At 32.2% G+C, this 15,452-nt stretch overlaps 1 protein-coding gene across 3 annotated transcripts in view; it reads right to left on the bottom strand.

Moving 5' to 3' along the window:
- Nucleotides 1–1,982: 1,982 nt before the first annotated feature.
- Nucleotides 1,983–15,452, bottom strand: part of Tbc1d15 (TBC1 domain family member 15) — a 60,331-nt gene continuing 46,861 nt past the window's right edge. Inside the window, exons 12-17 of one of the 3 annotated variants that reach the window (XM_047550674.1) lie at nt 11,492–11,592; nt 8,512–8,611; nt 7,941–8,038; nt 5,883–5,999; nt 5,286–5,372; nt 1,983–4,203 (exon numbers count right to left, since the gene is read on the bottom strand). In XM_047550674.1, coding sequence (XP_047406630.1) covers nt 3,985–4,203; nt 5,286–5,372; nt 5,883–5,999; nt 7,941–8,038; nt 8,512–8,611; nt 11,492–11,592 — 722 coding nt within the window. In that variant the 3' untranslated portion in view covers nt 1,983–3,984. The remainder of the gene's footprint in view (nt 4,204–5,285; nt 5,373–5,882; nt 6,000–7,940; nt 8,039–8,511; nt 8,612–11,491; nt 11,593–15,452) is intronic. The other 2 variants (XM_047550672.1, XM_047550673.1) reach the window with 2 other exon arrangements.

Genomic DNA, 15,452 nt, shown 5'->3' with positions numbered 1-15,452 from the left:
GCGGAATCCCCTTAACTTCCTTTTCTAAAGAGAGGTGCCACTGTTAAAACTCAACTCTCAAATTCCATAAGCTATAGTTAATGAAGCCCTTTTCTAGTATGCAATGTTGGTTAAAAAGATTCTTCCTCTATTTTTACCAATCAATATAATAAATACAGTGTAAATGCTGATCACTCAGAAGTACTTTGATGACTCCATTGCTGGAGAACAATTTGCTTTGCAAAGTGAGTCAGCAACACCCATGGAAGAGATCCTAGCCTCTAAACAAGCATACCAAATAACACATAAGGCAATCTAAAAACAGCACTGTTTGTTTTTAAGCAGTATACTAGCCACTGAGTCTTGTACCTCCAATCTACACTGGTATTGGAAACACCTATTACTGTCACAGCAAAAGTCTATCTCTGGGGTTAATAATCTTTTTAATTAAAAGAGCTGAACCAGATTACTTGCTCACTGATCACAGCTAAGCTCACTGGAATTTGTTCTTTTCACTTTTAGCAAATAGAAAAATATGTGAGGAACAAAAGTGATCTAAGAGAGGCATTATTTAATAGTTTATCTTCTATTTTTCAAACATTCCAATTTAATCTATAGAGATTGAACCAGACTAGGTAAATATTCCTGATTACTATAGATCTTTGATTATAATAATTTTTCTTAACTTGAGCTCATAATAATTTCCCATGGGCAAAAAGAGGTGCTGTGGTTATCAAAAATAGTTGTAGAAATACATACAGTATAAACTGTTCTCTATCCCCCAACCTTTGCCTCTGGTAAGGGCAACACATTATTTCTCCCAATGTCAAGTTAGATAGAATACACAGGAGTCTACTTTTTAAAAAGTGAGGGAAACAATTGTAATTAGAACAATACTCAAATTCCACAACTGGGCTGGGGATATAGCTCAGAGGTAGAGCATTTGCCTGGCATGCAAGAGACCCTGAGTTCATCCCCAGTACTGAGAAAAAGAGGAAAGAAAAAAAAAAATCCACCTTAAAATTTCCATATTATAAGATCTCAAACAGGTCAAATTCGGTTACATCATTCAAGTGGTAGTGAATTCAATTACAAATAAGAATCACTCACTACCATGTTTCACTGCATAATCATCACCACATTAACATATATTCATAAGTAGTCCATGCATCCTAACCTTGCATCAAAGACAATCTAAGAATAGATGACTTTTAAGTAATACCAGAATTAAAAAAAAAAAAAAAAAAAAGCTTTACATAAGAGTCTCACCCTGGCTTTTGTGCAAAAAATCTTGGCATATACTCTGCAATGATTATGCTGTGAAATATGACATCTCAAAAGGTTATATTTCCTTACTGTTCAAAAAAGTTTTAGTCTTTTATCACCAAGATTAAAGTTCCTAATATATAAAGAGATGAGGAATCCAGACACATGAAATAATGAAAACAGGGAAGTTCTTAAATGCAAACAAATTTCCCATAGGTTCATATCAGAAGTGATCAGATCTGAAAATATATTTAACAGATAAAAAACTAAGCTGGGCGTGGTGGCCCGCGCCTGTAATCCAAGCAGCTGGGGATGAGGCAAGAGGATCACGAGTTCAAAAAAGCCAGCCTCAGCCAAAGCAAGGCGCTAAGCAACTCAGTGAGACCCTGTCTCTAAATAAAATACAAAATAGGGCTGGGCATGTAGCTCAGTGGTCAAGTGCCCCTGAATCAATCCGGCACCACGCCCCCTAAAAAATGTAGAACCATCTGAATTGTAACAACTTTACATACCAATAATAGAGAACATATTTATAGGAATGGAGACAATATCTTGTGAAAACTGAAATAACCCTTAAAAAAAGTTAGATGAAGAAATTTACTTGAACTATATATTTCAGCAATCTCAACAGCTCAAATTTACGTGGTATGTGCTGCCCAGGTTTTGTAGACTGATTAAGACTTTAGCACTATTCTATATTATCACTTCTCCATATTGAAAATGTACTAGATAGAAAGGCACACTGTTTAGAAAAACTTATGTTTTAACAAGCAATTTTATAAAACTTGATAAAAGTTCAACTTATTAAACGTATTTAGATTAAAAAAAAATATCTGAAGTAGATATCATATTACATAGTAGGAAAATAACCAAAAAGTCACTGTTCAGGAAGAACGAGGAGGACATCAAGATGTTCTAAGCAATTTCCTGAGTAGCAGGAAATGAAAAGCTGGAGATGCTGAGTTTTAGATCAGTTTACTTTTTTTCCAAATAGGCTTACTCATTATTAACTGATGAAAGATAACACATGATATTAAAAACTAAAATCTAATGTTTCTCAAAGTTTATGATTGTCAGTTAATACTCAACTAAGAAAAAAGTTCATTTGGTTCCCTAACTTTCTTGGGGTGGGGATGGGGGTAGAGGTGGCTATCTACTGGACCATTTTAGAACTACACAACTTTTACCTTAAACTATTTTTAAAAAATATTTTCTAGTTGTCAATGGACCTTTATTTATTTATGTATTTATATGCAGTGCTGAGGATCAAACCCAGGGCCTCACACATGCCAGGTAAGCCCTCTACCACTGAGCCACAACCACAGCCCTACCTTAAACTATTGACATCAATTGTTGTAAGTTGCTTTACTCAAATAATTAGGTTCTCCAAGGCAACACTATGCCCATTTTCATGCTTTTGAAAAATGTTTTCAGTTATAAGAGGAGTCACATTTCTTTATCACTTCTGCAGCTCAAATGACTATTACAATAACATAAAAATATGAGATGTACGACTAAGGTCTATCTTGGATTTTTTTAAATTATTATCTGATTAAGAACTAACAGACTAATTTCTAAGTGTAATGTAACTGAAAACACTACTTCAACTTCAAATTTATTTTAATGATATGTACAGGAGTTAACAAATTACAATTAAAATGGAATCAGTTATGTTATTTCCACATAACTTAAAATCATGCAATACTGCATGGTAAAAACAACAGCTTCGTTTATATACAAAAAAAAGTATTATTTCGAGACTCATGATAGTATCTTGAAATTTTTGACATAAGCTTTTCGCAAAGAGCATTTTATAAAAATTTAAAGACCTGATTAATCAGTTAATGCATTATTAGGAAAGATAATAAACATTATTAGTAAAGTAAGGTTACAAGCAATTAATTTTAAAATTACACCAGGTACAGGGTTGAATGTACTCTCATGAAATAAATGGTTAGTTAAGAAAATAGTTTTGAAAAAGATCTCATATTGAAGCCACGTATTAATTTTGTTGAATCAGGTTATATAAACCAATAGTCAAGTAATAGTCAAGTTTATTCAGTTAAAGAAAATATGCCTATCCTTTCTTATACTCATAAATAGTACTTATATAGTATTTATGTACAAGAAAAGTTCAATGTAAAAAATATACTGCCAATCCACTTATAATGGTTGAATAGTTTTTTATCTACACATTAAATTGCATTGATGAAAATGTCCAATTTAAATCACAATCAATCAGCATAAATATTTAAGCTGAGTATTGTTGTAAACAATAGAAAAAAGCAAATTCATTTATTTTTAAATTTTCATCACTGGGTAACAATCTACTTCTCAGCTCAGAATGTCATATAAAGGCTCAACATTTAATTTAATCAAATCCAAAACCCACTAAACTTAAAGAGTAAACAAATTGAATGTTTTTCAAAGTGCATAATTTCCAACTCATCTACTTGTAATATTTATCCAATTCCAGTTCATCAGCAAGAAAATAAAATGTACTTGGCTATAAAAATACTAAGGAATGTTTTTGAAAAGGAAAGGCTATTTGGTAGAAGTAACTACAAAAATAATTAGTTTAAAATTTTGTAAAGCTTTAATGCAAGAACATCAGTACACTTTCTTTCCATAAACCTTAAAGCATGATCAATACCAAGATTTTAAATGTCCACCTTTCAAGTACTTGAAAAGAAGTTGCAACAAAATGTCTCTTAAAAAAAAAAAAGGTAAGACAAATGATCATGCAGGTGTTAATCTGCTGACATTTGGGGACACTGATATGTGTGTTGGACTCTCATCTCTGGCTCCACTAGCAGCAAGGGTAGGCAAGGTGTTACTATGAAATGCAGATGAAGGACGAGTCATGCCAACATTTTCATCTTCACCAGTATCTGAATCTGGTGTTGTTACTTCACTGTCCTGAAGTCCTAGGATCTCACAAACTGCTTGAGGCAATTCCTGGATATGCAGGAAAAAAAAAAAAAAAAAAAAATCAAACACAAAACCATATTCACTACTAAGGAAAAATATCATGAATCCAGAATCTGAACATTTGTTTTAACACTGTAAATGTCACATATCCTCGCACCTTGATTCTCCATTCCAAACAAAATTCTAACCATTTTTTTTTCATAAGTGATTCCCAGTTTCCAAATTAGTCACTCTCCACTCCATCCAAGCACAACTACAAATATAGTTTTCTAATATTTGGTATTTATCTCTTTTACAATAATATCTTTTTTGAACAATCTCAGTAAACAGAAGTTCTTTAAATGAAAGAAACATCTTATGGACATGTTTTGGAACACTGGAACAGCTATCAAATGTTTGTGGAACTGAACTAAGTAACTGAATCCATGAACAAACGATACATGTCCTGAACACAAATTCTTAAAAAACTATAAAAGCCAAGCCAAGCTGTATTGAAAGTGCATTGATGGGGCTGGGGTTGTGGCTCAGTGGTAGACCACTTGCCTAGCACATGTGAAGCACTGGGTTTGATCCTCAGTATCACATAAAAATAAAAGAAAAAAGGTATTGTATTTAAAATGTATACTGATTTGATTTTAATTCAGATAATACATCAAATTTGCCTTGTTTTTAGAAATAATCGAAGAGTTTGGTTGATACGAATGTAATGACAACACTAAAATACTACTCATTTAATCATTTCTGATTAGCATCTGTCTTTATTTCAGGACATTACACATTTAATAATAGATCCTATTCTGTATTCATTAATTGGGTAATGTATCATTGCCTAAATTCTATACCCTCTTTTAACTGTAGTAGAAATATTTTCAATACTTTTGCCATTTTGCCTTATTTTTAAAAGTTTCCTATCTGGCATAATTAGCCATTTATTTTCAATTAAATTCTATAAATCTGTGATAGTAAACAAAAAGCTGTCCAATGCTTTGTGCCTTCTCTTAACTTGCTAAAACTGTCATTTCTTTTACTTCTAAGAAAAATCTTTCTTGATCCCATCAAAAGAGAAAACTATAAAAGCCTTGCAATCATTTGAAACACTATATGTATACCTTGCATTTCACCATCTGTAGAGAAATTGCTTCTGCCTTGCACAGTATATCTTCCACATCAATTTTCATGGACAATTCATTGATATGCTAAAAACATCAATAAAATAAATGATAATCAAAACTGAAACCATTACATTTTACTATATAAACAATTTATTATCAGTTATAGTGCACTGCAAATAAAACAGAAATATTCAGACTACAAATACATAGGAAATCCAATATATCTCTCATTAGATCATTATAAGGTTTAAAGCTAAAACAGCTAATAAGCTTAGAGAACATTAAATCTAGCAGCTGTCTCAAGTCTGCTATCAAAGTTAATATGCAAAAGAATTATTTTTTCAAAAATTAAACTACATAAAAGAGCATTAGTTGCATTTTCCTTTACTTCCTTATTGGCCAGGTAAAAATAACTGGCCAATAGGTATATGGTGAACCATCACTCTCAGAAAGCAAGTCAAAGCACTAATGTTATTGATAAAATTTAAGTTACTCAAGGGATTCAATAACATTCCAAGAATATGTTCTACGTATCAGGAACACCAAATAGAGGAAAAAGTCAAAACACTAAAATCTAGATTAAAGGAATACTACCTTAAGTATTTCATTGAAGCCATAATGTTTTTCCATTATTTGCTGCTTTTCAGATTCCAAAATAGCACAACAGAGAAGAAGATGGAAATTTTTACATGGCAGTTCAGTCCATATTACCTATAAAAAATAGTAGAGTTGTTTAATAAGTCCTATCAATTCTAAAATGTTTTCCTCATAAACACAATGTTGAACTTAGAAGCAAAAAATTGTCTAGTTGGAACGGCCCACAGTTTTTCTAGCAAGTGAATGAGGGAGTGAAAGAGTCTACTGTTAGCTACAAAGTACCTAATATCAAGTCTAATGTTGTATGTATTCTAAATTTGGATCTGTAGATAACTACCACATGCAAATCACTGAACCTAACCAATACTATAAATGTTAAGAAGCCACAGCTGTGGGGTTAAGTTTATGATGTAAGGGTTAAATGCATTTTCAGCATATTTCTGAACCTTCAGCTTCTCACTTATAAATCTTAAGTTCCTGAATAAATATAAGCTACATCCTGAATTTAAAAAAAAAAGACTAAATTACACAGTACATGGGATCAAAAACATATATAGGTAGCTCTACATTCTAACTTATAAAACTTTACATCATATAACTCAGAGTATCCGTAACTATGACAAAAACTGAATCAATTATTCAACATTTTTACCCAAACATATAGAATATTTGATCAATAGTTATACTTTTTCCTGAATACAGGCAATGCCCTCAGATTTAAGACCTTGTTAACGTACCTGATTACTGTACTTAATAATATCTTTTTTGGAGAGAAAAAAGACTCATACAAACAACATTATTAGCACATATATGAAATATTTTTACTTCTTTCAAAAGAAATAAATCATTTTCAAACTAACTCCAATTTTCCAAAGTCTAATTACAATGCAATTAACCTCAAAGTTTTCATTAAAAGTTCCAATTTATTTGATAAAAACAGATTGAGGAGTTATTCTAGCTTTGTGGTAATAATATTCTTAATTCATCTTTTAAAGAAGATGAGATTCTAGTTTAACAAAGTTGATACACATTTAAGCATGATTCTATGCAGAGAGCCTGTGAGTTTTACTTCCAATTTCAGAACAGATGTAACAAGTACAAAGCAATGATCCTTCCATTACACACCGCCTTCTCAAATGGTAGCTGGAATTAATTTCCAGTTGTAAAAGTCTTAGAGCACTGGAGTTCCACTGTAAGTTTATTATCCAAATGGACTATTTCCTCACTCTTTCCTTAGGAAAATTTTGGTTATCCCTTCATTTTTATAAAGATAAGGCAACAGTCACTATACCAATATTGTATTAAAAAGCACACTGATCTGTTATTAACAAATAGTTAATAATTGAAAGATGTTTTTGTTTTGTTTTTTATCAAGATTTTCCAGAGGTGCAAAATGGAATAAAAGGATATACTCCAAAACCATGATAATGAATTTCCTCTAATGTGTGGGGAGGGAAATGGAACTGGGATGGTGAAGACGACTATTTCAACTAGCTTTAATTTTCTTCTTGAAAGAAAAGAGAGACAAAGAGAAAGGGCTGACTGGTATTAAAAATAAAAAAAAAATTATATATATTAAATTTGGAATGTGGGAAGCTAGTTATTTCTTGCCATTTTGCTGTAACTTACATTTCTTTGAAAAAGTAAAACACATGTCAGTCCCCTAACACCACAGATCACAAACTAAGCTTAAGTGCCAACTCAACTGACTGGCTCATTAATCTGAATGCTAAACAAACCTATACCAGAATGTGACAGAGGCTCACATAAATTCAAGTGTACCAAAGGAAGAACACAAGCAGCAAATGGTCTAGGGAACTGTTCTGGTATACTGCTTGGCCTCAAATCTCATAGGAATTGTGATTTTAAGAAAGAAGTTCCAAAGACCACTTATTAGTTTTGAGATCATTAATTTTTAAGGGCAGACTACCAAGAATTTTGGAAGCTAAGTGCCTTAAAAATTTCAGTTAGTATGACAATGCATTTATACTCTACAGAATAAACTGCATCTTTCCATTATAAATATTACACTTGTGTAATAATTTCAGAACTTACCTCCCATAATCGAAGAATGTCCAGAAAACTAAATTCCCTTTTAAATCTAATTAAAAGCCATCTGAAGCAAAAATATAGATATCCAGAGTCCTGAGATTCTATACAGAAGAAAAAAATGCATATATGGATTATTCTTATACTAGTTATGTCAAAACAGAGGAACTTTTCTCAAACTCAAATTTTCCTCAGGCTGGGAATATAGCTCAGTTGGTAGAGTGCTTGCCTTGCAAGCACATGGCCCTGGGTTCAATCCCCAGCACCACAAATTCTCTGCATTTTAGGTGATTAGAACCCCTACATATTTAATTGCCTTCTATCAAGTCAAGTAAACAATTCAAATTTACAGACTATCATCAAACAACAAATAATTCATTTTTCAAACAAAATGTTTTAAGGCAGAATTATTCAAAGATAGTTTTGTTTTTATACTTTCATTCCTCAGAAAAACCCAAGCAATAACAATAGGTGTTTATGTCTTTTAATGTAAAGAATTCTTCACATTTTTTCTGTATATTACAGAATTGTATTATCCTACAATTTGCTGTGTTTAGTTCTGATTTACTAAACTTACCTAAGTAACTGCAAAATCCACTGTCCAATAATCGCAGTAAGGTACTCAGCTGAATTAACTGGGTCTTCATGCCTTGCATTTGTTCTTCAAAATTTTGATGCTTCAAAAGGAAATAACGGTTACCAAACTAGTACTATTTTAAAAATATTTTATAGTACATAACCACTGATAACTAAAGCATGCTGTCTAAGGACAAATGTTGAACTTCTACCATATAGGTTATGTTAAAAAATACACAACTAATTCAAAAGCTAAAGCAACACTAAAAAGGAAGGGAAGAGAAAAATATCCTTGGTCTCAAACTAAGGATTATTTTCTCCTTTATTCAGTTTATTTAGGTAAAAAAGAATTGCAGGAATAGCAGCAGCACACTGACACATTTATTTCTTACACAGCATGAAAGACTTGGTGAAAGGAACATATATTTGAGAAATAAACATTTATCAGATTATTTCCATCATTAAGTATTCCTTCAAATTACCACATGAAAATTAACTTTGTTTTGACATGTATCTCAATTTAAAAAATTAACTACTTCTTAGGTATACATGCATTGTGTGACATTACATGCCAATATATTTGAACATACTAATACTGGTTTCATTTAATTTAAAATTATTATAGTAAGAAACTAAATACAGTACATTGATGTTAATTTGGGAAGGTAAATACCTACTAAAAGAGGTTTAAAGATTCATGTTTATTCTACAAAAATCTATTGAATTACCTCAGGTTGGGCATTAAGAAAATTTTGGTATGCTACAAATAAAACAAAGACATGATTCCTTTATCAAGGAACATACTAGCTCTAGTGAAAAGAAAATAACAAAAACACAAAGAAGGCAGACAAGAGATGTTATGCAATTAGTATCAGTTGTACAGACCTTTATAACAAATGCCTCAGGTTTCTAGAGTACTTGAGAGTAATTGAAACTAAGAAGGTAGGCAAATCAATCAATCAAAAAGGTAAACTATATTACCAGATAATTACAATTGATAATTTTTCTAAATAATTCAAAAATATTAATTCTTGACAAAGGACTAATTTAAAAATTTATTAACAGTAAAAGGACATTTTAAAGCTAATCAATCTTATCAAATATATATTTGAAAAAGAACTACAAAAAGTGAGAATTAGTTCAAACTATGGACAAGAGACAAAATAGACAAAAATGAAAAATGCAAAAAAGAAAAAAAAAAGTCAAACAAAAAGGGAAGTAAAGAAAAAAAGAGTGCAACATTCAAATTTCAATTTGTACCCCAGAAGCTCTGAGTTATATTATTTATTTTAAAAATATTTCAGGTCATTACAGATTCAAAGTACTTCATACCCTTTGAAGCAAGCCATTTCAGTATCTGACAAAAAGACCCAGTATCAAATTTATTAATTTTATTTTGAAAAATACAATGACCTATGTATGTAGTCAGGTCTTTGGATACTCCTTTCTGCCTTTTTTCTTTCTAATATATTGCTTGAGAAGACTTTTCTATTTTATCTCTGTTAATATTCTCTCTGCACTATTGTCCTAGAACTGTCTCAAAGATAAACTGCTGATAATAAATTCTTTTTTTTTTTAAACTAATGTTTCTATATAGACCGAGCTGAATGCTAATAATCACAAACTTCTGGGGAAAAAAAAACAATGAATTGCTAAGTGTGTCAGAGTTATAAACAGTTAAAACACATTTGGAGAAAAATCAGTTACTATGACAAAATGCAAAATGTTTGCAAAAGGTAAGGATATTACTTGGCATGACTAAGCATATCTCTGAAACTGATGATGGAAGAGTTTAACTACTTCACAAAACTGATGTCACCTATTTCATCAATATTCCATAATGACAAATAGCTCTTCTGAAGAACATAAGCACTTACTGTTATTAAATCCTGATTATTCCTGTACTATAGGCACATTATTTTCTACTTTTATATTTAAAACAATGCCAGTATTTCTAAGCCTCTTAAAAGGTTATTAAAAAGAAAAAAAAAAAGTAAAATAAGCATGGATGAGTTTTTTAAGCTCCATCATAGTTGGCTAAATATAAAAATTAGTTATATAATAAGATTAAACAACTAAATTTTTATTGGTTCATAATAGCTATACATAACATTAAGATTCATTTTGATATAATTATAAATGCATGGAATATTAATTTGCTCAAATTAAGTACCCAGTACTTACCCTCCCTTCCCCCTTTCTTTTACTCTACAGATCTATTTATTGTTTTTTTAAATTAATGTCTCATGGATACACATAATGATGAGATTCACTGTAGTATACTGAAAAGTTAGGTCAGATTCATTCCACTATTTTTTTCCCTTATCCCACCCCTCCTGCCTCCCCCCTCAATCACCTTCTTCTATGTCCCTGATCTTTTATTTTGATGGAATTCTCCTTTCCCACATTTCTTTTCTCTCCTTCTCTCCCTCCCTAGGTCTCACTCTCTCTCTTTTCCCCTAATGTAGACTAGCTTCTGCAGATCAGAGAAGACATTCGACCTTTGGATTTTTGAGTCTTAGCATTTCACTTATCATTATAGTCTCCAGTTCCATTCATTTACCAGTAAATAACATGATTTCATTTTTTTTTCCCCACGGCTAAGCAATACTACATTGTGTATATATACCACATTTTCTTTATCCATTCAACTGTTGAAGGGTACCTAGGTTGGTTCCATAGTCTGGCTAATGTGAAATGTACCATTATAAATATTGATATAGCTGCATCCCTACAGTATGCTGATTTTAGATCTTTTGGATATATATGGACAGTAGAATAGCTGGGTCAAATGGTGGTTCCATTCCCAATTTTTTGAGAAATCTCCATACTGCTTTCCAGAGTGGTTACACTATTTTATAATCTCACCAAGAATGTATGTATGTACTTTTTTCCCCATATCCTTGTCAACACTTATTATTATCTATGAAACTAAATTTTCAAAATGAGTTTGGTTTAAGAATAAAAATTCCTGTTCTTACCATTTGGTCCATGTAAGAGGCAAAGCACCAAAAGGCATCTACTTCATTTTCCATCACATACAAAAGAGGAGAAAGTAAATCACTCATTCCCTGCACATAGCCTAAGAAGAAGAAAATAATATTATCTCTGAAAACCTACACTTCATGTAACCTTGTGTGTGTGTGTGTGTGTGTGTGTGTGTGTGTGTATTGCACCATTTCAGTAAAAATTACATATTGCATTTGGATTAAAAAAAACTGGCAGGTATTTATTTTCACGAAGAAAAGCAAATAAACAGGAATAAGTATTCAAGTGAGAAAACTAAGCTGTTTTAGACTGAGATGTCAAGCACATATATAACTTGGAGAATGCATCTTAGTGAAGGTATTCCTACAGAGAAGGTATCAAAAAACATGCAAAAGCATCATGAGAAGAGGAGGTAAAGAACCACCCAGAGGAAGATCAAATATGAGTATTTATTCAAAGGGATGTTTACGAAGAATAATTAGGGAGACAAGTGGGGAAAAAAAGGAAGAATAATGCTGCAAAAGTTCAGGGAAGAATGTTGAAAGGCCATAGTTGTCAACAACGCCCAATTATTACAAGTAAGTAAAATGAAACAGAAAAGGGTCCAAAAGCTTTAGCAAGCAGACCATTGGTAACTCAAACAAAAGGAATCACCAAAAAAAAAAAAAAAAAAAAAAAAACTTTTTTTAAATATTTTTTTTTAGTTGTCAATGAATCTTTATTTATTATATACTTATTTATATGTGGTGCTGAGAATCAAACCCAGTGTCTCACACATGCTAGGCAAGAGCTCTACCAATGAGCTACAACCCCAGCCCCCAAATTCTTTTAAAAAAAGTCATATCCACATCCTTCTCTCTTTTCTTGTTATTCTTTACCCAACCAATACTAGCAAATGGATTTAACCCAATCAATATTTCTGTAGTTAAAATTACCACTCTAATCTTTCTCTTGATGCTATTATAATTTCTCAACCATGACACTAATTACAGTACTTGATTAAAAGAAAAATTAGAAAGATAAGGATTCAGATCCCTCACTTAAAAACAAACAGAAGTGTTGATTTGCTTTTCATGTGAATATATCAATTTTCGTTTTACTTCCATCCTATAAAACCCTTACTTTCCTCCTTTTACAATTCGACTTTCAATTTCAGACACCAATTATTGAACCAACAAAGGGACATTCAACTTTGGAAGCTTTTGTACATTTGTTACAATTACACAGAGATTTCCTGGTTTGTAGCTTGGGACATCTGCAGAAAATAGAGGGCTGGGGAGATAGCTCAGCTGGTAGAGAGCTTGCCTCACAAGCACAAGGCCCTGAGTTCTATCCCCAGTACCGCAAAAAAAAAGAAAAAAGAAAATATAGTCTTTGTTTGCAAACCCAAAGCTTACATTTTTATTCACCAAAATCTTTCTATACTAAAGCCTATAAGTCTATAATTAAAAGGGAGAATGGATAGTTCTGCTAGAAATTATACACAATTAATTATGTATCATTGTTTTGGATGAAAACTTTAAAAATGACCCCAGAAAGCAGGTAAGCCAAAATCTCTTCAGAAAACTCATATCAAACATGTAATACAAGCCAGGAATGGTGGCGCACACCTGTATTCCCAATGACTCGGGAGGCTGAGGCAGGAGGATCTTGAGTTCAAAGCCTGCCTCAGCAACCACAAGGCACTAAGCAACTCAGTGAGACCCTGTCTCTAAATAAAATACAAAATAGGGCTGGGAATGTGGCTCGTAAAGTGCAATCCCCTGTACCAAAACAAAAAACAAAAAACAAAAAAAAAAATGTAATATAAAAAGGCACCTCAGATCACCTTAGGATCTCCTTATGAAAACAGATAAAGCTAAAATTTGCTATGAGCCTCTATCCTATCATCTACTGCTGTCTTTCCATGCAGCCTATTATAAATTCACTGTGTATGTACTGTTCTCTGTACAAAGTATGCTGTACTCACATGAGCATAAAAGAACACCTAGGTTCCCATGGCAGACATTCAATTATTACAGTAGCAGATAACAGAGTTATCAAGACATTTACAAGTAAGAGCTAGAAAAAATGGCATGTGACAAGACACCTAAATGTGAGCATTTCTACAAATTTATGTGGATGGTTTCTAAAACAATGTACACTTTAAGAAAAACAGTAAGTAAGCTGGAAGGAAGATTAAACTGTTATCATCAGAACTTTCCTACCTGGCACTAACACAGTGAAATCTATTACAAATATAAAGTCTAAATCAATTAAGACAAGAAGGAAACCTAATCTGAATTCAACGAAGTACAAAAGAATACTACTCTACTGAATCTGATTGCATATGGTCTATGATAGAAAAATTTCAAAGAATGCTATTCAAAAGATTTACAAAGCACCTTTCCTTTAGGAAAAGAGTTTATTAAGTTATAATGAATAAAAATTTCTAAGAAGTTAATTTAATCCTTTAAGTCTTCAGTTTTCATATGAGATCACTACCATATTTCTTCTATAAGTCTTAGTTGAAGCCAGTTGTCAAATTAATCTTCGTCTTCTGATAGCCTTTAATCTATTTTATTTTATATATAATGTTCTTTGGGGTATGCCATGGGTTATGGGGATGGAATTAATGTACAAATTCCTTTTAATTAAAGAAAGATTAAAGCTGTTTAAATTAGCATTCAGTGACACTCATATTCTGCACTACTGCTGACTGATGCACATCAGCACTACTATAATTTCTAAAGTAGTTTCCTAAAATTATTTTCAAAGCAAATTTGTTTCAGTTGAGAGGTGTGAGAAATGAACTCTTTATCATCCTACTGTACACTTCTTGTGCTGAAAGGAAAATTTAATCTACATACAGGTCAATTTTCCAAGTAACTGAAGCTTATCCCCTAGAGTATCAAATATAAAATATATAGAGAGAGGGTTAGAAATCATCTTTTAAAAGAACATTAGACACTCTCCTGCCTTGTTATACATAGTATTTTGAATGTAATTTAACCTTTTCTAACTATGTAGGATCATGATTATCAACACGCACTGTAGAAAAGGTATCTCCACAGACACTTCCTGAAGTACAGTATCTACACCCAATTAAAAATTACTTTTAAGGTCTTCTGTCTGCTTTTAATCATTTTGTCACCCTTCTCACTACTGAGACTGAATTTAACGCAAATACATGGGCTGAGATGCCAAACACTTCAATATCATGGAATCACCTATGAGACGGGGTAAATTTATAGCACAGACTGCTTGCTCTACTACAAATAAAGGTCAAGAGACATTGATTCACAGCTGTTATAAAAACCATCTTCACTTTTCCTCAGTCCAGGATTATCAGTGGGAACTTTGACTGTGTTTCAGATAACTGAAGTGCCTAAATAGAAAGAATGTGGAGTCAGTATAGACAAAAGGAGAGGCAAGCTGACACATTTCTCAGAATGCATTCCTGTCAAGATGTAACTGTATGTGTGAATTCCTATCTCAAAATTACCATCTGAGAGAATGGAACAATGCCTACTATTGCCAAAAACAATGGTTCGATGCCCTACAGTGGTAACAGAAATTAAAACAGCAAGGGACTTACTGAAGGTAGAAGGATTAAGAATGCCAGTCTGCAATAAAGTTCTGGGGCTCTACTCCAGATCAACTATTTACTACCTGCGTGAACTTCACTGTCTCTATTAGTATTACCTTACTCCTAAAGTGAGAATTACTTCCTACTTCTTCAAAAGACTAGTATTAGAATTAAAGTTAAGACCACAACCTGAAAAGCACTCTATCAATATGCTTTAACTGATCCAATCTGAAGCTCACTGAAGATAAGACAGATAGGACTGCTGCATTTTACCTTTTAAAGAGAACCTTGCGATTTTCAATTTATTCTCACCGAACGGGCTGTTTCCTCAAGACCCACAAACTTATATCTTCCCCTAACTTATAAAGACAAGAAAATGTACATAG

The sequence above is a fragment of the Sciurus carolinensis genome, chromosome 4 (genome assembly GCF_902686445.1).
Source record: "Sciurus carolinensis chromosome 4, mSciCar1.2, whole genome shotgun sequence".
Taxonomy (NCBI): Eukaryota; Metazoa; Chordata; class Mammalia; order Rodentia; family Sciuridae; genus Sciurus; species Sciurus carolinensis.
Note: the sequence above shows the minus strand (reverse complement) of the source record. Positions and strands in the feature narration are given on the sequence as shown.